At 38.0% G+C, this 24,603-nt stretch overlaps 1 protein-coding gene across 1 annotated transcript in view; it reads right to left on the reverse strand.

Annotated features, from left to right (window-relative positions):
- The window catches only part of LOC139712267 (nuclear distribution protein nudE-like 1-A), a 297,794-nt gene that overhangs the window by 271,789 nt on the left and 1,402 nt on the right, over nt 1-24,603 (reverse strand). The window contains exon 2 of the mRNA XM_071624108.1: nt 12,556-12,709. Coding sequence (XP_071480209.1) covers nt 12,556-12,709 — 154 coding nt within the window. The remainder of the gene's footprint in view (nt 1-12,555; nt 12,710-24,603) is intronic.

The following is a 24,603-nucleotide window of genomic DNA, read 5'->3' on the forward strand; positions in this document are numbered from 1 at the left end:
ATGTCGATTCTCCTAGGTCTGCGATGTCTTCATCGTTACCTGAATTATGAGACAGTGGAGAGCGACTATGTGACTACCACCGGTGGAACGCTTAAAAAAAAAAAAAAAAAAAAAAAAAAAAATGGCGGGGGGGCACTTCCGGGTTTCAAGGGGGGGGGGGGGGGGAGGCCTTCAGCTCATTTTTCGCATTCCACTGCTGGGTTTCTACAGCTGGCAAAAAAAAAAAGGTGTTGATGTATGAACTCTGTCTGCAGGGACATGTCTGTGGAACTCTCTACCAGTCCAGCTTCGGAATCTCAACAGCCACAATACCTCCAAGTCGGAACTGAAGACATATCTTTTCCAGCGACTTTGTGAATGTGTGACACTTCGTGGGAGCTGGGCGCCTTTTAATGTTTCTACAATTAAATGACGCTATAGGCCTAGGCCCTACATGCTGTTTCATCATAATGCAGCTGTCATTTGTGTGACGCACCTCTTGACCCCCGGGAAAGGTGCGTCATGTTCGCGTCAAGTACCACCAATTTGATGACGCGTGGTACCGTCATGGGAGCAAAATGTCTGTCACAATACTGACCCATATGTGCGTCATAGTCGGTCGTTTAACTAGAGTGTGTCAAAAGGTTCGTTAATAGGACCGTCATGTAATTTTGCGAGGCTTCTTGCATGGTATCCCTCCGTAACAGAATAAAACAAACTCGCGATCGCGAGCCGGCCGAATTCACCGGCTCCTGAAAACGCGAAAATGACACAATTTTCATTCAGTTTTATTATAACATACTGATACTCACTTCACTCTCGTACATGTCTTCTTTTTCTATCTGATGTCAGACTAAAGGTCTTTTCAGAAAGTTTGAGCACAAATTTGCTCCAAAACCACACTACCAAACATGATTTGTGATTAAAATCATCACATTTTCATACACGCCCGCGGCATCGCGAAGCTCGCTATCCTTCAATCGCTCTCACTGTAGTGTAGCATCGACCGTCGACCGTGGAATCTGCAGCAAAACCACGTGCGTGATGTGGACCATGTGGTACATGTATACAGTACAGGCGTACATATGTATACATATATAAAAGACGAGGCATGGCAGAGGCCAGGCCGCGATTATTTTTTCCGTAACCTTAACCTGCCGATCGACACATACAAACGATTATGGAACTACTGAGAGTCTATTAAAACCTATTTTAACTTAAAATAGTAAATTCTATTTAAACACTAGCCATATAAACCATGTACCTAACTTAGGGTTTAATAAGGTTCGTGTTTAAAAAGGCAGGGGCTTCAATCAAGCTGTTTTCGAATCGGGGAAGGGGAGGCGGGAGGTTACGGAAAAAATTGCTGTGGCCAGGCCGTAGTTTCGCGAAACTAGATAGTTCGAGGACATGCCATAGCACCGTGTATATCAAAACACGCGTTTCTATGGGATGTCCATGAACTAGGGAACGGTTTTGAGAAATTCGAAGTCATTCGAAGTTGAAATGGTTTTTTCCTACGCATTTTCATTTTTGTTGTTGTTCATATCTCTAAAATTCGATTTCTTAATTTTTTTCAACTAGTATTTGGGAATCTTGTAATATATTTAAAATGTTGATAGAAATTTCTGAATATATTCAGAAAGTACGCCTAGGCGCCTAGGCCTACTGTTTGGATATTTGAATATTTATAATTACCTTGTGTCTTTATTAGAATACTTTATGTATTTTATTTCTCATATGTTTTGCATTTTCTTAAAGGGAAGGTAAACCCAAAGAGCAATGTGGATTGAGTGAAAGCAACAACATTAGCAGAACACATCAATGAAAGTTATGAATTTTTAAAGTTTTGGTGTGGGATCCGCTGGATGACGAGACTAGTTACTAGACGTTATGACGTATGAGTGGACAGCAAAATGAAGAAAATATAAAGGAAAATAAAAAAAAAATCACTTTCTAGTATTATGAAAGAGCACTTACCTAACCGCTTTCAGAAAGCAGGGGGAATAATTGCTATCCTTAACATACATCAGTATCAAGCTGATGGAATTTGTGGTTTTCATGAAAAGTGAATTTTTGTGAAAATTTCTTTATATTTCCTTTATATTGTTGTCCTCTCATACGTCATAACCTCTAGTAGTCTCCTCATCCAGCGGTTCCAACACCAAAACTTTAAAGATTCATAACTTTTGCATCGATTGTCCGATTTTCTTCGAACTTTCACTGATGTGTTCTACTAATGTTGCTGCTTTCACTCAATCCACATTGCTCTTTGGGTTTATCTTCCCTTTAATATAAATATTCTTTGATATTAATACTTTGTATTCGTATTATATTTCATTGCTATTTTTCCTACGCATTTTTGTTCATATCTCAAAAAATTTGATTTCTTAATGTCAACTAGTCAGGGGCATATAGATAGCAGGGGGGATGGGGGATGCATCCCCCAGAATTTTAGCTGGGGGGATGGTGTGTACATTCACCCCCCCCCCCCCTCCCCCAGATCGAAAGATCGAACAAAAACTATATTAAATAGTAATATTGCATGCCAGTAATTCAGCCACAGATATCTGCATGCCAGTAATTCAGCCACGTATCTAAAATGGGCTTTTACCGTGCTTAAATAAATATGAATAAATACGAATGAAATCAAATTTCAATCTTTAATCCACGCCTACAGGGAACAGAAACAAACAAAAGTAAACAAACAAACACACATCAACAAACAAACAAACAAAAACCCCGCAAACGTACGCACCGTGAAGCGAGCCATATAGTCTAGGCTAGGGTACAAAACGAAAACTAGCCGTCGGGAAGCGCGCCATACCCTAGGTTTAATAATATATAGCGCTCGCATGCAAAACGAAGACTAGCCATCGGGAAGCGCGCCAGGCTACAGCGCTCGCGTACAAAACGAAAACTAGCCACTGCACTGGGATATGATCATTCAGAGCTCTGCAGCATTCCAGTCTGGTACGTACCGCGAATAACATGTTCGTCAAGGGTCAGTCATTTTCACAAAGAGTAGCGTCACCATTTTGCATGGTTAATGCGTCAATGTCTCATAGAGGTGTGTCACTTTTTGTGACGGAGGGTACGTTATGGTACCTAAAAGGTATGACGCACATTGGTACTTTGACGCACCTATCCCGGGGGTCAAGAGGTGCGTCATACAAATGACAGCTGCATAATCATCTTGTAGCAGCTCAACTTTTCTCTGCTTCTCTCTCCTCCTCAATCTCCTTCTCTCCGCTCTGATATCTCCGTCTTTCCCACTCTCTCTCTCCTCCTCTCTCTGTGGGTCATTGGTCATCTCCGCTTGTTCTCCCACAATCAAGAATCAGTTTCCCTGTATTTCTTGACCCCCTTGTTTTCCTACCTGATACCAGAGAGGTGAGTCACCTCTCTGCTGTTCTGCTAGCCTTTTGTCAAGGCCCTCTCGCTGTATGGTGAAGAGAGCCCAGCTGAGTGGGGTTCACGCTCGCCCATTACAGCAAGAGGGCCTTGACAAAAGACTACTGTTCTGCATGTATACCGATTGTTCTTTGTGTGAGGAGGCAGAGTGTGTCACAATTTCAGAGTTCCTTGCTCAACGACTCGTCCGTGTGATACCTCCTCGAATAAAAGCTGCAATATCTCATGTACTACTTGCGTACCCTGATGTCTCATTTCTCTCTCTACAACCTTAATTAGTGAGTAGGTGTTACTGTGGATTCATGTATAATTGCATCTGCAATACGAACAATACACCACACACACACATACATCTATCATCACTAAAATCTTAATCAACTCTGATGATGATGCTATTTTGAGTGACCATAACGTTGACGACAGCGAATATGAGTAGATTCTAGCATCTAGGCCTACAGATGTAGACAAGTACCAGAAGTATAGCTAAACAATAAGTTTGCATTAGGTCCATGTACACTTGTAGATATGCTAGCTCAGTTTCTAAGCAGAACTCCATAGAATCCCATTTTCTTTGACCACTTTTTATCTAATGAATTATCTAGAACTCTACAGCACTGGATTTCTAATGTAATGCGTTCACTATTGTGTCATATAGATAAAAACGGTTACAGCTCATTATTCCGAAGGTTCGTTATTCCGAAGGCTCTTTATTCCTAAGATTTGTTATTCCGAAGGTTCATTGTTCTGAATTTCATTTTCGGATTAACCAATCTTCGGAATAACGCCACAAATTTTCGGATTAACGAACCCTTTTTCATTTTCGGATTAACGAACCTCTAGGTATAGGGAATTTGCGTGTTTCAGATTAACGACCCTTCGGAACTACGAATCTTCGGATTAACGAACAGCACCCGATAAAAACAGCATGCTGAGCAGATGCTCCATTCTATCCTTTCCATTTCCTTCCTGTAACTTTCTTCGTTGACCCTGGATGGAAAAAAAAAATCCCATCTAGCCATGTAAAGACAGAACACATACCATCGTGACATATTATGACATTAAATTAATAAAAATAGGTAGCGATGAAAAGCCGTTTCTAAAATCATAAATCCAAGGTGATTTCTTATGTAGAAGCTCTTTCAAATGTACAACGGCTTTGACAATGAAGCACGTGAAATCTGAAAACTGTCGTGGCAACAAGTCATATTGATAAGGAATTCTTACAAAAACTGTTCCACCATTTCCAGTGTTTGAATTTGTCTTTTTTTAAATGGATAAGATTATAAAATCATAAATGCTACCGACAAAATCACAGTCACAATTACAATCTAACAACAGGAGCTGTAGGTAGTACGACTCCACCAAAACAGCTGATTACTTACTGAAGTATGCATCGTATCCATGGATAACTGCAAGAAGGCGCATGGAATTTAGACTGGAGTCAAGAACTCTACATATCATGATTATTTTTTTTTAAATTCAAAATAAGATTTCTTGGATTGAAACAAACAAATATCAAAACATTTTGTATTACGCATCAAAATATGTAGTAAGTACATGAAGTAATTTTATTTGCGATTTTTTGAAAAAAAAAATAGAATAATTATATACAAATACAAAATACCAGAAGGGCTTCAATAAAGGTTAATTTCGCCCACTGACCTACGTAGGTCTGTGAGAAATCTGCAGCACACGGTGTCTTGGTGCATTCCCCCCTCCAAACGTTCTTTTGCCAGTCTCACATCCACTTCTGTGCAGCTCTAATGTTACGTTCTACACAGTACACACACATTGTATGAGTAACTAATTTACCGATCCCATTCCTGATCTCGTGCGAGGAAAACTTAAGCTGAAAGTGACGAATTTCTTCTCAAAACTCAGCCAAGAATAAAATTGGAATATACATTACAGTGTCAAGACCATTTTAGTGGAGTTTGATTTTGCCATTTTTTTTTTAGCTCTTCAACGTTCGACTTCTTACGTCCAATTCATTTGTACCACGCCACGTACTGCAGTACTGTACTTGCTGTACTGAGAACTTCCAGTACTACTGCGTGTCGATATCGTTTCCCCAAATACCGTGACTACAGTACTAGTACATCAACAGGGAGGTGGAAGTGCGACGTGCACAATGTACACACCACGTGCACGGCGATCGAAGTTTGAGCGACAGCGATGACACGTTCGGAGCTGCAGACATGTGGATTTCAGCACAGGGTGAATGAGTAGTTGAACGTATCACTATTGTATGACAAATCTTTGTTTTTTTATGTCTCTGCATGTTTGAACTAAGTTATCTTAACATAAATAGATTACGATACATTCATAAAATAGATTAGCCATTGTAAAAACTTGCTTTCATGAGAGTTTTTGACAGTGTTTCGAAATAAAAACCCCGTGATTGAATGGAATGTCCCAGAGCCATGGGGGGGGGGGGGGGGGGGGGGGCTCGAGGACCTTGTGGACGCTTTGATTGGTATGTGGGTAAGATGTGGAAACAAATGGGTTGAAATGAAGAGGATATAATTACACACAAGCGAGATATTTCTTTCATGATTTATTCACAGTTAATTACTTTCCTTATAAAATTCACGTAAACTAGTGCTGCATTGAAATAAACTACTGTACATTCGCACGAGTGTACACGCATCAACCCTCCTGCCTAGTGGGAATGACGCTGGCAGTTTTTCCATGGCATATAATGATGAATGCCCTTCGCGTGTAGATGGGCCACAGTCAGTGGATGTATCCTCACAGGTAGGTACGAACGTACGTCGATATGGGTTAAGCGCGTTTGAATGCGTTTATTGATGTTCTGCAGACATTATATCGGCTCCGTCATTTGCGTAACTTACATGCACATTATGTCGTAGCAATGTGTTACGTCCGTGTCTGCAATTAATTTTCTTTTGCCGCAGATGACAGTAATCAAGTTTCCGTGAGCATGTGAAAGAAAAAAATATCTATCATCGCCGAACGCGTTTTTCTCTTTGTCGGCAAACTAGTATGAAACGCGTCTCGATGCGTTTAAAACGCGTCTACACGCTGTGACAACTTGGACGTGAGCGCCACTGTAATGCAGATGAGAAATGAAAAGGAAAAGAAAAATAGCCTGTGATAAGGAATCGTAATGTTGGACATCCTTGGTCTTCGCCCTCGGTCTTCGACTTGAGCTGGCTTATGATTAAACAATCTTTCCCTGTTCATTATTCCCCAGGCCCCAGACTGTTTATAACCTCCAGGAATGCACCAGTGCCCGCGGTTTCCTTTGTTGAATGCTCTCTATTCTACCCGCCCCACCCTTCCCAGTCTGGCACCTTGCCATCTTGGGATTTTTCCTTTTTGGTCGAGTTGGTGTTCACAACCTTGTCTTGACTGCGTTGTGTTTTGTTTCTCCGAATTCCTCACTGCGTGCTCTACAGACACGTGGTGCACAGTTACTGTATGACTGTTTACGAGGTAACCTACTCACCTGCGGACAGCTTATCGCGAGCAGAAAACGGCAGTTTCCTCTGCTGTGGCTACTTTTACTGCCAGTACTTTTAGTTCCAAAATATTGGGCTTTGTCACCACGGAACATTATCACACACAAATTGCAATGGAATATTCAAGTACAACTTACTCGTACTTCCGATAGCGATCGAGTGATCGTGTTGCATCGAAAAGTAAGTGTTAGAATTAGAAAGTTGTTGAAACTGCGTGGCAGAGCTAAACAGTCGTTAGTTTAGGACTTCCGTCCGCATCATTTTATGGATTTGTTGGAGGGAAAATGTGGGGAAAAAGGATGGCTTCAAAATTATTTCCTTGCTCGATTCAGGCAAGCATTTTTTTCTCCTTGTTCCATAACGCTTGCCCAACTTTACTATGATGAAGTGTGCGATAGACTGAAGTTTACATCACATCACATGTTATGACCATGCTGTACAGAACTCATAGAAAAAAAATCAGAAGTCACACGCAGTTTTCCTGAGTGTGATATTGATTTAAAAAAATGTCATGATCGTGCTGGAGAGAGCTCAAAGAATTTGCTAGATTGTAGACAAGTCACATGCAGTTTTGCTGAGCGTGATTTCGAAAGAAAGCTTTTGGTAAAAATTTTGCCATGATCGTGCTGGACAGAGCTCTTAGAACAAGTAAAACGCAGTTTTGCCGAGGGTGAGGTCGAAAGAAAGTGTACATGTTACGATCGTGAGAACTCAGAAATTGAAACGCATCATTACTAACCCCGAGAAGCACAAGCTGCCCATGCATACACTATGATACCTGTCACTACGAGTGTATCGTGCATGCATTTGCTTGGCCATCAAGTCGTTTACACGTCACAAAACAGCGCAAGGTTGTTCCTCAGACCCACCGGGGGAAGGATGTGTGCGCACCACTTACAGTATCTGCCCATAGTTGCTTGCACACAAAGAATAAATCATGCCTGTCCTACCGCGGCAGGACGATCAGCGAAGCGCGGAAGCCTTCGCTAATGCTCATTACAACACAGATAAATCGCCGCTAAAATGCCACTAAATGCGACATTTTCACAGAGATGTAATGAGCGTTGTGAGGGGCATATTCTCACAGAAACAATGCAGAAACTCCATACCTTTTGTTGACAGCAGTTCCTAAATAATAAATGAAAGAGAAGTAGGTGCCGATGGTGAAGGTTCCGTTTTCTTTTAGGCCTTTCCTGTTTCACTGTTGCAATATAATTAGCCGTCTCTGCATCGCAACGCGCGCCGTGTACTAACTACTACATTGTAGTAGTGATTTTGCTTTCTCGCCATCTGCTCAACCACGTGGTAGGCCTACTGCATGCAGATGCGCGAGAAGCGAGAACTTTCGGGACATCGTTGCACTTTCCTTTCTGGGTATACTGCGGTAGTTTGGCCATGACATCAAAGAGATATCATACAAAAATGTACCTCCCTGATTACACGAGTGATGGTCGTTATTCCGAAGGTTTGTTTAATCATAAAGTGAAACGATTCATTACTGAGTACTTCGAAGGTTTGTAATCGAAAACAACGACAACAGCAAAGGTTGGTACTACAGATGAATGTTCAAATTAACAAAACTGATTTCGTTCGGAGATTAACAAACATTTTTTTCTTCATTATTTCCCGATCAACGAACCTTCAGAAAAGAATCTAGTATTATCTATCATCGTTATTGTTTGGGAATAACAAACCTTCAGAGTAAGAAAACTGTAACCGTTTTGGGGCCGTTGTTGCATTCCGAAATTATACTGGCAGAACGTTCAAAATAACAAAACTGATTTTGTTTGGAAATAAACGAACATTTCTTCTTTATTGGTTTCCGATTAACGATCGTTCAGAATTAAGAATCTATAGTATTTTATCATCATTATTCTTTCGGAGTAACGAACCTTCAGAGTAAAATAAAACTGTAACCGTTTTGGGGCCGTCGTTTTATTCCTTTATACTGGCAGAACGTTCAAAATAACAAAACTGATTTTGTTTGGAAATAAACGAACATTTCTTCTTTATCGTTTTCCAATTAACGATTGTTCAGAATTAAGAATCTATAGTATTTTATCATCATTTTCTTTCGGAGTAACGAACCTTCAGAGTAAAAGAAAACTGTAACCGTTTTGGGGCTGTCGTTTTATTCCGAAATTTCACTGGCAGAACGTTCGAAATAACAAAACTGATTTTGTTGTGAAATCAACGGGCATTTTTTCTTCATTATTTTTGGATTAAGGAACCTTCAGAATAAAGAATCTAGCATTATTTTATCATTATAATTTCTGTCGGAGTAACAAACCCTCAGAGTAAGAAAACTGTAACTTTTGGGGCAGTCGTTTTATTCCGAAATTTCACTGGCAGAACGTTCAAAATGACACACTGATTTCGTTTTGAAATTTACGGACATTTTTCTTTATTTATTTTTCGGTTAACGAACCCTCAGAATAAAGAATCTAGTATTATTTTATCATTATTATTTCTGTCGGAGTAACAAACCGTTAGAGTACGAAATCTAACTGTTTTGTGCCGTCGTTTTATTCCGTTATTTCACTGGCAGAACGTTCGAAATGACAACTGATTTCGTTTTGAAATTTACAGACATTTCTTTCTTTACTATTTTTCGGTTAACGAACCTTCAGAATATAGAATCTAGTACTATTTCATTACTATTTTTCTGTCTGAGTAACGAACCCTCAGAGTAAGAAAACTGTAACTGTTTTATTCCGAAATTTCACTGCCTAACAGAACATTCGAAATAACAGAACTGATTTCTTTTGGAAATTAACAGACATTGTTTCTTTATTATTTTCCAATTAACAAACCTTCAGAATAATAAGGAATGTAGTATTATTCTATCATTATTTTGGAACAAACCCTCAGAGTAACACCGTTTTGGGGCCATCGCTTTATTCCGATATTTCACGGGCAGTGAACTGAACACTGGCTAACCAAACTGCCTTGTGTGAATGTGAAAAACATTGTTAACTTTCACTAAATCAAGAACTGATCTGGAAGGAGAACAATTCATGTGTTAACGAAAATCAAAACTGCGTCACAAATATGATATGTATGCCTAGGCCGTCATTGCTAAAGAGAATAACATTTCGCTCTCTCCCGTAAAAAAAAAAAAGAAAAGAAAATGCTCGACAGTTAAGTGCATGAAATGTCAAAATAATAGGCCTATTTTTTACATTACGTGAACGACCAAACATTCTTTATTTTAAATAAAAAATTATTATAAATAGATAAAGAATGCTTGGTTGTTCACGTCAAAACGTGGGCCTCTGTGTGCGGTATCCATTATTAATTTTACGCGGGAAAAGTGTAGCTCCTTGAAGCAAGAGCATGATAAAAAAAAAATGAATAAACACACACACACACACACATAAACACCAAACTTCCCTAATTAACATTAACATAATACATTAATACGTCGTGTTCATGAATCCCAAACGGATCCATTTTTACACGTTTGCAGTGATTGGGGCAGAGAAGGGATGGAATTACGAAATGGAAAGGAGAGCAAACTTCATATCGGTGATGGAGAACAAATTTTTCAATAATGAACTAGTAAAGGGGGAAGAGAGAGGGCTCAGAACTCCGCCAATCTACGGATCATTATACCTAAATTAAACTATTCATTCCTTGCATTATCAAAATTTCCTAAAAAATTTAATTCAAGTTCATTCATAACTTTTTTGAATTATCTAGCCGGAAAAAAAATGAACCTTGGTGGTGATATCAACTGATGCTGGTGTAGAGAAAAACAAAGACAGCTTGCTCAAAAGATGCTTCCTTCTTTCAGTTCATTTTCTCCCCTGTCATTCCTATTGTTCTCCTCCCATGAACCCTTGCCATGCATGGACGATAGACAAAACAAAATGTTACCGACACTGCAATAAAAAAAGAAGAAAGAAACACGTGCTCGAAGCAAATTATCTACACTTTTCAAGTTGAACAAATCAATGTTCGTAATGAAGAATAACAAAAAAACACGACCACAGGCAGTGGGGAAACTTGATATCATGGCTTGTGGAAATTTCCACGAAAGCCAGGTGTCAGATAAAGGAATGCCGCGCGTACTCCCACTTTACTTCAGTGGTCATAAACAGCGTGTAAATAGCATGTAAACCAGCTGGGAACAGCGATGAATTATTAGTCATGTATTTTCTGCCCATACAGGCCCCCTAACCCTGTTAACAAACCAAGCCAGAAGCACGTGGAGCATTATGTACGTTGAACTTGAGAGACCATCATGACAGAATTACTAATTTCGGCCAGGAGAAGGAAAATGGAATATTCACGAATGACGTTTACGAAAGTGAAAAGGCTCAAATGAACGCATGGCTTTTTAAATAAAAAATAACCTGCTGAAACTAAAAAAAAAATAAAATAAACAATTTACATTTACTTACTGCATGGCACGTTTTTTCTTTTTTTCTTTTTTACAAAAGATGGAGGTAAATTTCTCTCTGCGGCAATGCTTTGAACGCATCTAATTTTGCGTCATTGCCGATACGAATCCTTTCAAATATACGAAACAAAGTAATTAAAAAAAAAAAAAATCCTGGATCCTGGCGGTGAATTCCGGTGGTATTACAAATCCTGCTCACTACCAAAATTCAATCATCTGTTCCTTGCGCCATTTTACCACCCAACAGTTCCTGAAAATTTCATCCTAATCTGTTCCCAAATTTTGACTTATTTTGTGAATAGAGAGACGGACAGGCCGACAAACGAACAAACAAATCAAAGCAGCAAAAAGATACAACCTTTGGCGGAGGTGGGCATGCATTTCATATCGTTTGTTTTTGCGTAACCCGACAACAAGCGTGACAACAAGCGAGCACGTGTCAGCCTTCCCAGCCTCCCTCGGCCTCCGACCCTCTCTTTCTGCCCCTCTCTCCCTCTCACAATACCGTCATGTATGTACACACAGGCAGCAGTCTGGCTAGGTGCAACTTCACACAAATTGCTGTGTGTGTGGACCCCGAATAAAGCGCATGTGATCGTGAGTGAACAAATGTGTGATGTGTGGTGTGCAGCTAGTACGTAGCTATGTTGAGCCGCGTTGTTATCGGTGCGACGGCTGGGTGGATAACTTTTTGCGCTTGTAAACTGCTGCTCCTTTCAACATCTAGCTTATTTTCTAGTCAGATAATCAAGAGTAAAAAAGGCGAGAAATTGGTCCGAACTTAGCTCGTTAAGCAACTTCACGCGTGGTATTACCCTTGTCAGCAAGTTTTACCCTTGTCGGCAATTGTTTCGTCGAACCGCACGCTTGTCGAAGAGTGATATACGCTGGCGAGATCCCTGGATACGTATATCAACACTCACAAAGTGTCTAGTACGATAGCAATTATCTGTCCCAAATTAAAACTCAAATGTTAAAAAATATAAGAGCAGCTCACTCCACATTTTGCATGATTTGTACAAAAACTGCTGTTGCCATGGCAACTGGTTTCTTACCACTCACATGCAGAAAAAAAAGATGTCTTGCACAACTACACTTGACATTGAACACATGTGCAGAATTTCAATTACTTTACATCGCTTACTTCCTTCGACAAAGAAACTGTGTTAAAAAAAACAGCTTTTCTCTTGCTAGTGTGTGTGTGTGTGTGTGTGTGTCTCTCTCTCTCTCTCTCTCTCTCTCACACACACACACACAAACTGTCAGGATTACCTTTAAGTTGTCACATTCCATGTGTAACCTTTGGTTGGTTGCTGTCAGGTCCTTCACCTTTGACTCTGACTGCTCCAATTGGGCCTCTAATTCTGCCTCCAATTCCTGACTACTAATTTGATATTCTTCAAGCTCCTCCTTTGTTTCCTGCAAACTGGTAGACAGAGGAAACAATGCTAAAAACTATTAGCAGTGAGGAATTTTAAAGGTGAGGGACTTGTAGTTACCTAACATCAAATACATCACTTAAAATATGCTTGTGTGTGAAACATAAGGAATGTTATGGTAGCAATGACATCTTAACCTCACTCTTTGCCTAATCATACTGTCAACTCCATGTATAGTGTCAGTTGATATTGACAGGACTGGAGAAAACATGTCAACTTGGGCAATATTCCACTTTCGCGTAAGTCAAAGAAAAATTGACTTATAAATGAGCATTGTACAACAGGAGCGTGATGTGGCTCCATATCATTATGATTCACTCAGGCAGGATTACAGATTAACCTGCGGACACAATCATCCCAATTAATGCATACAAAAATTTTGACGCTTGTTGTTCAATTCTGCAACAATTGCAATACATGTAGTCATGTCGCATGTTAATGAATCTTCACACCATCTACACGATGTGAAGATAATCTATAAAGCAAATTAAATAGATGTGAAAACAAGAGACCTGGGGGTCTCTCTCTCACCCGAGTATTAGGCCGTGGGGTGAGCCTCTTTTCTGTTCACGTTTGTATGTACACGTTCACGTGATATCATTTTGACACATTGAAAAATAGGAATTTAGAATTTAGGAAATGACTTGTTCCCACTTTCAAGTCTTGCACATTAACAAAATACATGTATACATGTACCAAGGTACATTTAAAAGCTATTTCTCCACGCCTTCAAATATTCATATGAGCCACATCATAACCATCACTTACACGTATGATACACGCGTATTGCAATGTATACAGTACGTTACGGTGCACACATACGTACACGACAGCGAGGTGATCCACAACACGAATACTTCGTAAACCACAACAGAGTGTTTGGTTCAGACACTACTGCACACGAATATCGGCTTTTAAACATGAAAACGCCCATGAAAGCCACATACCTTCTCGAGACAGTCCAAGTACTTCCTGTATATTCCATGATACACGTATCCTCAAATAAAAGTTTTGAAGAAATACATCGTGTTTGGCAGAATCAAGCCACACACAGAATCAAGCTTTGCACTGCCAATTTAGCTGTATGTACAGATCAAAGATACTTTTTGTATAAAATTATAACTGGGCAAGTCCACGATAAGGTCCTCTCAGAAGGCAAAATTTTGTCTTTGCTCGATATTGACATGTATGGTATCATTTTGAAGCTTGTGAGTTCAAGTTTTGAATTCCATGAAGGAACTAGATATATCGCTACGGCTACTGATATGCCTCCGCCATAATGCATGGTTCTCCTAATAGGTCTATAGTACCATTTTGGTAGCTCCATGATAGTACAATGTCTTGACAATGTGTGATGACAGTTTCACACAATTGGCAAAATATTGAAATGACAGGTTTGACACAAATGTGCTGAATGTTCACTTTCCTAGAACTAGGTTCAATTGGATGAATGATCAAAAATGTCAGAGTGCAGGTATATGGGGAACTGATGATTTTTACTTGACTTTTGACCCTTTTATAAGTTTATGCATTGAGTAATTTTCAAGGTATTGAGAAAAAGTATAATTTCAGTATCAAATGGGAAAATAGCATTATCTAAACCTGGCCTTTGACCTTTGACCTCACAGTTCCAAAGAGAATCACTGTTAGGTTGAACATGCATAAATATGTAAGTTTCATGATGATACCTTGAGTTACTTTCGAGATATGGAGGAAAAAGTGCACTTTAGCACTTTCACTTGACCTTTGACCTTTTGGCAAGAAACTTCCCCCAAAATATATATTGGGTAATACATGCCATACATCAAGTTTTAAAAAAAAACACCTTCAGGCATATTGCATTTTAAGGAAAGTAGTGATATTTTGAGGAGTTGACCTTGACCTTTGACCCCCAACTTCCCTAGATAATCACTGCCCATCGGTACAAGCATTGTATAAATACTAAGTTCCATGAAGATACCTTGAACCATTTGCGAGATATGGAGAAAAACATGAAATTTCAATTTTTTTTTCACAAAATAACCTGTGACCTTTGACCCTGTGACCCTAAAATCCACACAAAGTATTATCCCACAAGGATATACCCTCATACCAGGTTTGATGTAAAACCACCACACGGTTCTTGAGATATCGACAAAAACAAAACGGGACGGACGGACGGACGGACGGACGGACGGACGACCCGAAAAAATAATGCCTCCGGCCACTTCGTTGCGGAGGCATAAAAAAATCATATTATATATAATTTATGTAAATTTTGAAGGCTTCATTTGCATAAATGTGCAATACAGCATTACATATTTACACATTTACTGAATTTATAAAAATGAATATTTATTCAAAGGAAAGCAAATAATATTTGATTAATATGTGCACTTAAGAAGTTCATCAAATACATGTACATGTAGTTTGACTTGGTATGAAAATTTAGGGATTATTCAATTAATTATCCAAATTAGGTCATGTCCTATCATGAGGAATTTTTTAAAGGTTTTTTCGAAAATGATTTTCATAGAAATGGGGGTTCAGGTTTTAACATTTTACAACATGATGAGACACTACTCATATGAAATACTAAAGAGCATACAATTCTACAGGGAATTCAAGTTTATTTGATGAAGATCCATTTTGAAATGGATGAGATATGAAAAAAGTTTTTAAAAATGGTCCTAATAAAGATGGGACCCACCTTAAACTGTACCACACCATGTTTCTGGATATTTCAGCCATTTCAAACCCGATTTTTGTCAAGTTAAGTTTGAATTCCTCTTAGAGTTGTATGCTTTTTAATATTTCATATAAGAAGTTTCTAAAACTATCTTGTAAATCCTCATCTCAGCCAGAACTATACAATCCCTTGAAGTAGAGACCTCTGATTTATTTAAAGGATATCAATGAAACCGAATATCCATGCAGATTGAAAGACTGCAGCAATGTTATTGGAACACATCCGCAAATATTGAGGAAAATTGAATTAATTTACAGTTGTAAGCTAGCCATTCAAAGTTATAAATTTTTGAAGTTTCAATGCCAAAATCACTAGATTAAAGAAAAAAAATACAGTTCATGACACTGTTCATGTACAATGATATGAAGAAGATATAAGATAATTTTCACATTACTCATGAATATAAATGTGACCTGCGACAACGGTTTCAGGCAAAAGTCGCAAGAGCAACTTCCCTCCTAGGCGGGGTCCAAAGATTTTGACCATTATTTTTGTCGATTTGGGGCTTTTGCGGAAATAGAATCTTTGATACATGTATGTTTTCTACATCTACACCAAATTTCGTAGCATAAGACCGAGTTTTTTTGCCGCTCGGACATTGTCTTCGAGCAAGAGGTGAATCTTCAAAGCCCCTTTTTTCGCAATTTTGTCATGCTAACAAATTAAAAAGTGCATTATATTTCGCTTTGTATGACCACTTATGGTGCCGGAGAATACAAACTTGTATATCAATGCAAAGCTTAGGAAATGGGAAATGTGATTCAATGAAAAAACATTTTTATGCATTTTGAAAATTCCCCACTTTTGCCAGAAACCGTTGTCGCCGGTCACATATGTACAATGACATAAAGAAAATATAAGAAATTCTGCAAAATTTGATTTTTTAATGAAAAGTGCATGTGTACTCATCCTCGAATTGTTACTGACATACCTACTTGTATGTATGTTCAGGGTAATATCATTCTTCCTGCTCTTTGAAAGCGATTTATCAATCAATACTCTTTTACTATGCTAGAAAAGGGAAAATATGTTGACTTTCCTTCATGCATTGTTCATACATCATGTCATAAATTGTTGATAATCTTCTCATTTAGCGATGGCTGCACCAAAAAGTAAAAAATTGATAACATTTCTTCAAACTTTCACTGATAAGTTCCACTGACATTGCTGCATTATTGCTGCATTCCCTAAATTCATAAAATATATTTGGGTTTTGTTCTCCTTAAAACAAAAAAGAACATATGTAACACACTTTCAATTATATTGGGTACTGTTCACCACACACTGCAGAGCTCTTTCTAGCTACATGTACAACACACGTATGTGATGATAATGAAGATGTCACTTCATATTAGTGTTTCTTGTATAAAAATGTTTTTTTATTGCAAGTGATTAACAAATTGCTCAATTATTCAGTGTTTTAGTAGTAGCCATGATAAAAATCATTCAGCATACATACTGAGGTGTGACTCGAATCAACAACTTCCTGACTGCTAGACAGACATCATATATCTACTCGATTACTGGAGTTACACGCAGCAGGTACTGCATATTTATTCAAATTAATATTTCTTGTGTCGAGTTGTTTTTTGTTGAAACTGAATGGTAAACTGCCCTTCATCAGTGGAAGGAAACATTTTATTATTCAATGTTTTAGTAGTACTCCTGATGAAAATCCAGGGCATGCACACTCAGGTTGGATATCACCAGATATAAAAATATGAAATATGATTGCATATGATTATGATGGTAAATATTTAGGGAACATTGTTTCCTTAAAGGGATTGTATAGTTTTGGTTGAGACCTAATTTCAGGTTTCTAACATTTTTTGGTGAGATAATGAGAGCAGGTGAGCAAGAGCATGTAATTCCATGAGGAATTCGACATTTGATGAAAATTGGTTTTTAAATGGCTGAGATATCCAAATCAAAGCAATTCTAATAAAGTATGGGACCCACCTTTTATTACAATCGCTTTGTTTTACTTTGTTTTTGGATGTTTCAGTCATTCCAAACCTGATTTTCATCAAATAAACTTTGAATTCCTCTTCAGCCAAAATGGTATGCTCTGTACTATTTTATAGGTGTTTTCTTGGTATCTCTCAAAAAGTTAAAGGACAAGTTCACCTTCATAGACATGTGGGTTGAGTGAATGCAGCAATATTAGTAGAACACATCAGTCAGAGTTTGAGCAAAATCGGACAATCCGTTAAAAAGTTATGAATTTTTGAAGTATCTGCTCAGTCACGGCTGGATGAAAAGACTACTATAGCTTGTGATGTCACATGAGTACAACGATATAAAGAAAGAATAAAGAAAATTCAACATATTTCCATTTTTCTCGCATAACAAAAGAACACTCGGCTTCTCTCTTTCAGAAGGCAGGGGGAATAATATTACCCTTAACATAGGTCAGTAGCAAGTCGACGAACTGTGCACTTTATTCAAAAAGTAAAGTTTTGTGAAATTCTCTTTTTATTTTCCTTATATAGTTGTACGCATGTGACATCATACACTGTAGTAGTCTTCTCTTCCAGCAGTGACTGCGCAGATACTTAAAATATTCGTAACTTTTGAACGGATTGTCCAATTTTCCTCAAACTTTCACTGATGTGTTCTACAAATATTGCTGCATTCTCTCAATCCTTATGAGTATATGAAGGTGGACTTGTCCTTTAAAAGCCCAATTCTCATCTCCACCAATACTGTACCATCCCTTTAACGATCTGGTTTGAATAATTGCAACTGATTTTACTTCAATAATTACACAAAATACCCATAAACATGGTCCCACACTCACTAAAGAAATGCGGGACAAAGTGTCCCATACGTAACATGTCATGTCTCTCTTTAATTAGAATCTGTAATTTGAGCTTTTTGCCTCACGACATGAAACTTACTGTACCTTTGATAATCTTGAGTGTTGTGACTTTTATCACACTGAGTTACAAGTTGTAGAATATTATAACACTTTCAGAGAGGTTTCAGGTTGAAAAAACTGTTGGAAAAAGCAATTTTGCTTGTGATCGGCGATCATGCGATAGCACCAGCCAAGGAGTGTAGAAGCACACACATTTTGTACTCTGTGGTCATGACTTTTAATATCCCGTCTTTGCAGCAGCACAGCGTGGCAGTTGTCGATGTTTAGAAAAAGGGGTTTGAACATATTCAACAGTGTGAAATAGATCTGAATGCATTCATTTTCATTTCACACATTTCACAAATGAATATTTTCATTCTTTAAGAATGGTCTTATAATAGAGACATAGGCGCAAAAAAAAAAAAAGATCATGAATTCAGCCCTGCCGTGTACCTTTCAAGAACGCATGCACAAAACACAAAGAGAATATCGGGAGAAAAAATAATTCATGAAATCATCGCAATCCCGCTGAAATATGAGGAAGAAACAGGTGCAAGAAGGAGTCATGAATTCGGCCGTGTTGTGTAGGTCCTACCTTTCAAAGAAGCACGTACTTAAAATGCGAGATTATCGAGAGAAAAATGAAGAACGCATTTTCAACCCCTTGTGGTGCGTGCATCACAAAAGATTACAGCCGAAATGATTCATGAAATCATCGTAATCCCGCCGATATTGGAGGTAGAGATGGCACAAAAAAAGATCATGAGTTCGGCCATGTTGTATACTGTACCTCTCAAGAATGCATATGTACAAAATGCAAAGAGATTATCGGGAGAAAAATAAAGAACAATATTCAACCCCTCTTGCCGCGCGTGCATCATAAAAGATTACAGTCGAAATGATTCATGAAATCATTGCAATACCGCTGAAATTTGAGGAGGAAATTGGCGCAAAAAGATCACAAATTCGGCCCTGCCGTGTACCTTTGAAGAACGCATGCACAAATGCGAAGCGATTATAGGGAGAAAAAACAAACAAACAGAAAGTAGAATTTTCAACCCCTTCTGGCACATGCATCACAAGAGATTGGGGCTGAAATAAGTCATGAAATCAACGCAATCCCGCTAATATTTGAGGTAGAAATAGGCGCAAAAAGGATAATGAATTCGGGCATGTCGTGTACTTTTCAAGAACATGTTGTACAAAATTCGAAGAGATTATTGGGCCATTCTCCGATAAAGCGTGCAATTACCGTTGTAGAAATGACAAAGAAATCAACATCAGAGATTTCATTTATTTTTCATCATTTCAGAAACTTCAATCCCTTAGGAATACAAAACAATCAATGGGTGATTTTTGAGAGCCCATACTTTTCCTAGAAACATTTCCAAACGTAGAGTCCTTTTTTTTGCATAATCACTATTATTGAAACCAAATATCAGATACGTTACCAGAGGTAGCATCACAAAACTGTTGATTGTCTGCTTATTTCTTGCTTTAAAATGGCAATGATAATGTAAAAACTACAAGCTTAAACATCTACAAGCATCGTGGAAACATTTTGGAGTCAGCTTTGATCTAATCTGTAATAAGAATGATCGTAATCTATAAAATGAAGGCTAAATAAAAATCAAGAACATGTACATATTTCGGCTTGAAATATGTTTCCCTAATCTAACTTTTTACCTGCATTTGAATTACAACAATAATCTCATTGATTATGTATGCAACTTTATGAACAAGTATTATACCTCTCATAAATAGCAAATGCCAGGTAACATCTCTGTCAGATTAAATACATTTCGGATCGAAAGAAGAACGGTGTGTGGTAACGTATCTGACGCATCAGACGTTCCGTTAGTATACAATTTTAAACCCAACACCAATCATGCCAATATATTCATTTTAACTTGTAAGAACATCACAATATGATTATTTTCGTTAAAACACCGCACTTCTAAACGTTAAAAAAATTTCTCGTCATCGATAGAAGATTAGATCATTCTTCAATAAAACTTTGAGATGTACGTAAAATACGAGTCAAGCAGGCACAATTCCACAATGCTTCTTTCTGATATAGTTCCGAAATTTTGTTATTATGATACACGGAAGACGGTAAGAATGAAATTGGAAAAGATATAAGTGATAAATATAATTTCAAATTCCTTTGTTCCTGTCTGTAATAAATTAGGTCTGAAGAACCAATAAGCGATGGTAACGTATCTGACAAAGTATTTATGTTTATTGACATAATAAACTATCAATTTACATCAAACCCGATCACTCAAACATATGATTCAAAAACCTGATGCAAAACGTTAGAAATTGTTAGACATCAAATCCTATCGATATTTTCAGAACATAAACCTGCAACGAAGGAGTGATCTTGACTTTAACCATAATACTAACTCCATTTTATGTAAATAAGATGCAACAGTATAATGAAAGGTAATAATGAAAGGTAGACCGTTCATGTAGTTGCGTTTGCTGTGAAGTTGAAAAAAAAAAGGTGGGTACCAAAACTCAGCCTCTAAAGTCTTTCTATGTTATTGTGGAACATAACACGCACACAGGCACACACACAAACACAACAAGCAGAAAGAAAATGAATTTGTAACATGTCTGACGGCACTTTTTGTAAATAAGTGATAGTACATTTCTGGTTTAGATGAGTATAGGTTCTAACCTTTTGCAAGATAATCAAAATCCACTTACACGAAATACTTTACAGCATCTCCTATGAAAGAATTAAGTATTTACTTCATGAAAACGGCCCGAAGTGACTGAGATGTCCAAAATAAAGTACAAGAAAGATGTCCAAATAAAAGAAGATGAGCCACAACATTTTGTTTGAAACTTATTTTTACTTTATATTGGACATACGGCCACTTCAAAACCGATTTTTCTTCAAATAAAACTTCTAATTCCTCTTAGAACTTCCTTTTAGCAAGTCATAACAAGAGAGCCCGTTGTAAACCGGTTAAATCCGCGCGCAAAAAGCGCGGCGCGGATAACCTTTTATTTTGTTGGGTAACGTATCTGACACTTTTGATGGTAACGTATCTGACGTGCCATTACCGTTCTCATACTATTATCTACTAAAATATTCATTTTCTCAAAAAAAATTTTGTTCTGTGATTAATCATTCCCTTAAGTATTCAAAAGTATCTGAGCTTCGTTTTTATTTACAGCATACTTTTTTCTAAATGATCAAAGTTTAAGTAACGTATCTGATGTCAGCTTATCGTAACATGAGGCTTCCGCGGCTTGGATCAGTATATTTATTTTGTAACAAGAGATTCAATGAATAAATCATGGTTCCATGTATGCGTTAGGTTGACTTTGTTTAACACATGAAATTACACTGCCATGCGGCATTTCTTTGACCTTCTCTCAAGAGTCTGAAAAAAGGGTAACGTATCTGACTGCGATTTGGCGACATTATATAAATTATCTCTTAGAAAAATATCAGAACATCATATTGTTATGTAATATTATTTTTCATTCAGGCACTCGAGGGGCAATGTAATGAGGTACAAAAGATTTGATCTGAATGATATGTTAACAAGTAACAACTTGTTATATGAACACTTCCTGTCCTGGCGACATGGCGTTTTTAGGGTTACATCAAACTTCGGATCGTATTTCTAATATTATCCCGGACGTCCCAATAGCTTTATTGGTATTTATTTTACGGGTCCGACCTCTCAGATGAATTTAAGCAAAAAAATTGATTTCTGAGGGACAAAATATCAATTTTAAACTGTATAAACATGCTGGCGACACGAAAATCGCAGTTTTGCACGCTTTATCGGAGAATGGCCCTATTGGGAGAAAAATAAAGAATGCATTTTCAAACCTTTCTGGTGCATGCATCATAAAAGACTACAGCTGAATAATTCATGAAATCATAGCAATCCCTTTTGATATTTGAGGTAGAATTCAGCAAAATAAAAGGATCATGAATTCGGCATATAATGTACCTTTCAAGAACGCAGCCTATGTACAAAATGCAAAGAGATTATCAGGAAAAAAAAATAACGAACATATTTTCACCAACCCTTGGTCGTTCATCACAAATGATTACAGCCGAAATAATTAATGAGAATCATCGCAATCCCACTGACATTTGAGGTAGAAATCGGCGAAAAAAAAGGATCATGAATTTGGCCTTGCTGTCATGTACCTTTCAAAAACGCATGTACAAAATGCGAAGAGATTATCGGGAGAAAAATAAAGAACCATATTTTCAATCCCTTCTGGAGCGGGCATCATAAGATTACAGCCGAAATAATTCATGAAATCATCGCAATCCAGCGAGCACCCAAGAGCGTGAAATACGCTGCAAGCTAAGTATAAAATGCATGTTACTCTACTTGCGCTGATGTTTAGAAAAAGTAACAAATTACCAATGCATTTGATACAATCAGGGGTCTGTTGCATAAAACTTACCGTTGAATTTTAATGGTAACTACCGTCAAAATTAGGCGTCACAGCCAATCAGCATCAAGGATAATACCGCTAATTTGAAGACTTACCGCTAGAAAGGAGCGGTAAGTCCAGCGGTAAGGGTTTTATGCAACAGGGCCCTGATTTTGTTCATTTCATATTTTACACTGTAATTCACAAACAAAAATATTTAATTCTTTTAGAATGGTTCTATGCACGAAGAAGATAGGTGTACAAAGCATCGCAAATTCAACCCTGCCGGTGCCAAGAATGCATTATGTGAAGAAGATTTTCAGCAAGAAGAAGCAGAAGAAGAACAGATCGCATTTCAAATTTTAAACCCCTTTTTTTTCTTACCAGTGTTCCTTTTCGTATCACAATCGAAGATGATTTCTCTTTATTCTTTCTCAATGTTTTAATCAATATACATAGCATCTTGTAGGCTTTCTTGTGTAATAAACAATGGCAAGTTAACAAAATAGTAATCTGTACAAATGTGCATTTTTTTTTTTCTTGGGGGGGGGGGGGTTGAGAGCAGTCAACAAAAAAAAACCCATGACAAATAGTTTCCCAAGTCTTTAATGCTTTTTATTTTATCTTTTATTTTTGTTGACCAGCTAAATTTTCTGTTCGGACAGTAAAAAATCTGTAAAACTAGGCATTTTACTGGTTTCGACAGAGCCAGGTCGGACCGGCAGAAAAAATGGGTTAGTGTGCAGCTCTGCACAAGAAGATCAAAGAGGTCGAGAGACAAAACACTATTTACTGTTGAGGAGGAGGAGGAGGATGTTGCCGCTGCACCTGTGGAGGCAGATATGAAGAAGGAGCACAAATTTTCGAAGAAGAAGAGATGAAGACAAAGAAGAGAAGAAAGCAGCCAGCTACCCACAAGGCGAAGAAAGAGAGACTGCACGTGATGCTAACAGAGGAAGAAGAAGAGGACATGGCAGAATTTTGAAGAATATAAAATCATCTACAACAGGAAGAAGACGGCCTTATAAAAGCAAGGACATCAAGAAAAAGCCTTGTGAAGATCAGCAGGTCTTTGATCAATAATGAATTGCTGCAGAAGAAACGTGAGTCGAGAAGCCTCTCCGAGGTCCACCCTCTTTGGTTCTGCATAGTAAAAGTTGACTGAGGATCGACAGTCGAATCGGGGTACATCGGGGCACATTGGGCACTTTTCAGCTTTCTGGACGGGAGAACAGCGTGTTAAGGTCGTATAGATCGTTCAGAGAGTAAATACAGCATGCATACTGTAGATTGGATGGCATCGGCAGCATCGCCCTGACAGCGTAATCACATCATTCTAAAGCGTATCTGCAGCGGCAGAGATTGCAAATTCTCATTCCCGATCATCGCTGTAAGAGCGTAGCAAGCACGTGTTAGTCATAAATACACAATATTCTTAGAGCATTCCAACATAGTACTGTGTCCAGATCGGCTCATGTTTTACCCGATCCTTCCTGATCTGAGAAAATTGTCAAATCGTGGTGAGAACGGCATAGTGGAAGAGGGGCTTTAATCGCATTCATGAGGTTTTCTGTAAGATGTAATGTGTGATAAGTTTTAGCTCCATACCATGAAATTGCATTTTGATTGATTCATTATTTTAAAAGTTATATTGTAAAAAGTCCAATTGTATTTTGTGCGTGGGGGGGGGGGGGGGGGGGAACATGGTATTGCACATGCATAAATAAGTTCATGTCATGAGACAAACATAATTGGGACTTTATTTCAATTTGCAAGAAAGCCATATAATGAAATCATTATAATATCAAGTCTGATATTAAGGCTTTTATCTATTGACTTGTCCATTTGATGCTTTTTTTTTTACCCACAGT

The sequence above is a fragment of the Diadema antillarum genome, unplaced genomic scaffold (assembly GCF_040938485.1).
Source record: "Diadema antillarum isolate AM-2024a unplaced genomic scaffold, OU_Dant_1.0 seq00001781_RagTag, whole genome shotgun sequence".
In the NCBI taxonomy this organism is placed as follows: Eukaryota; Metazoa; Echinodermata; class Echinoidea; order Diadematoida; family Diadematidae; genus Diadema; species Diadema antillarum.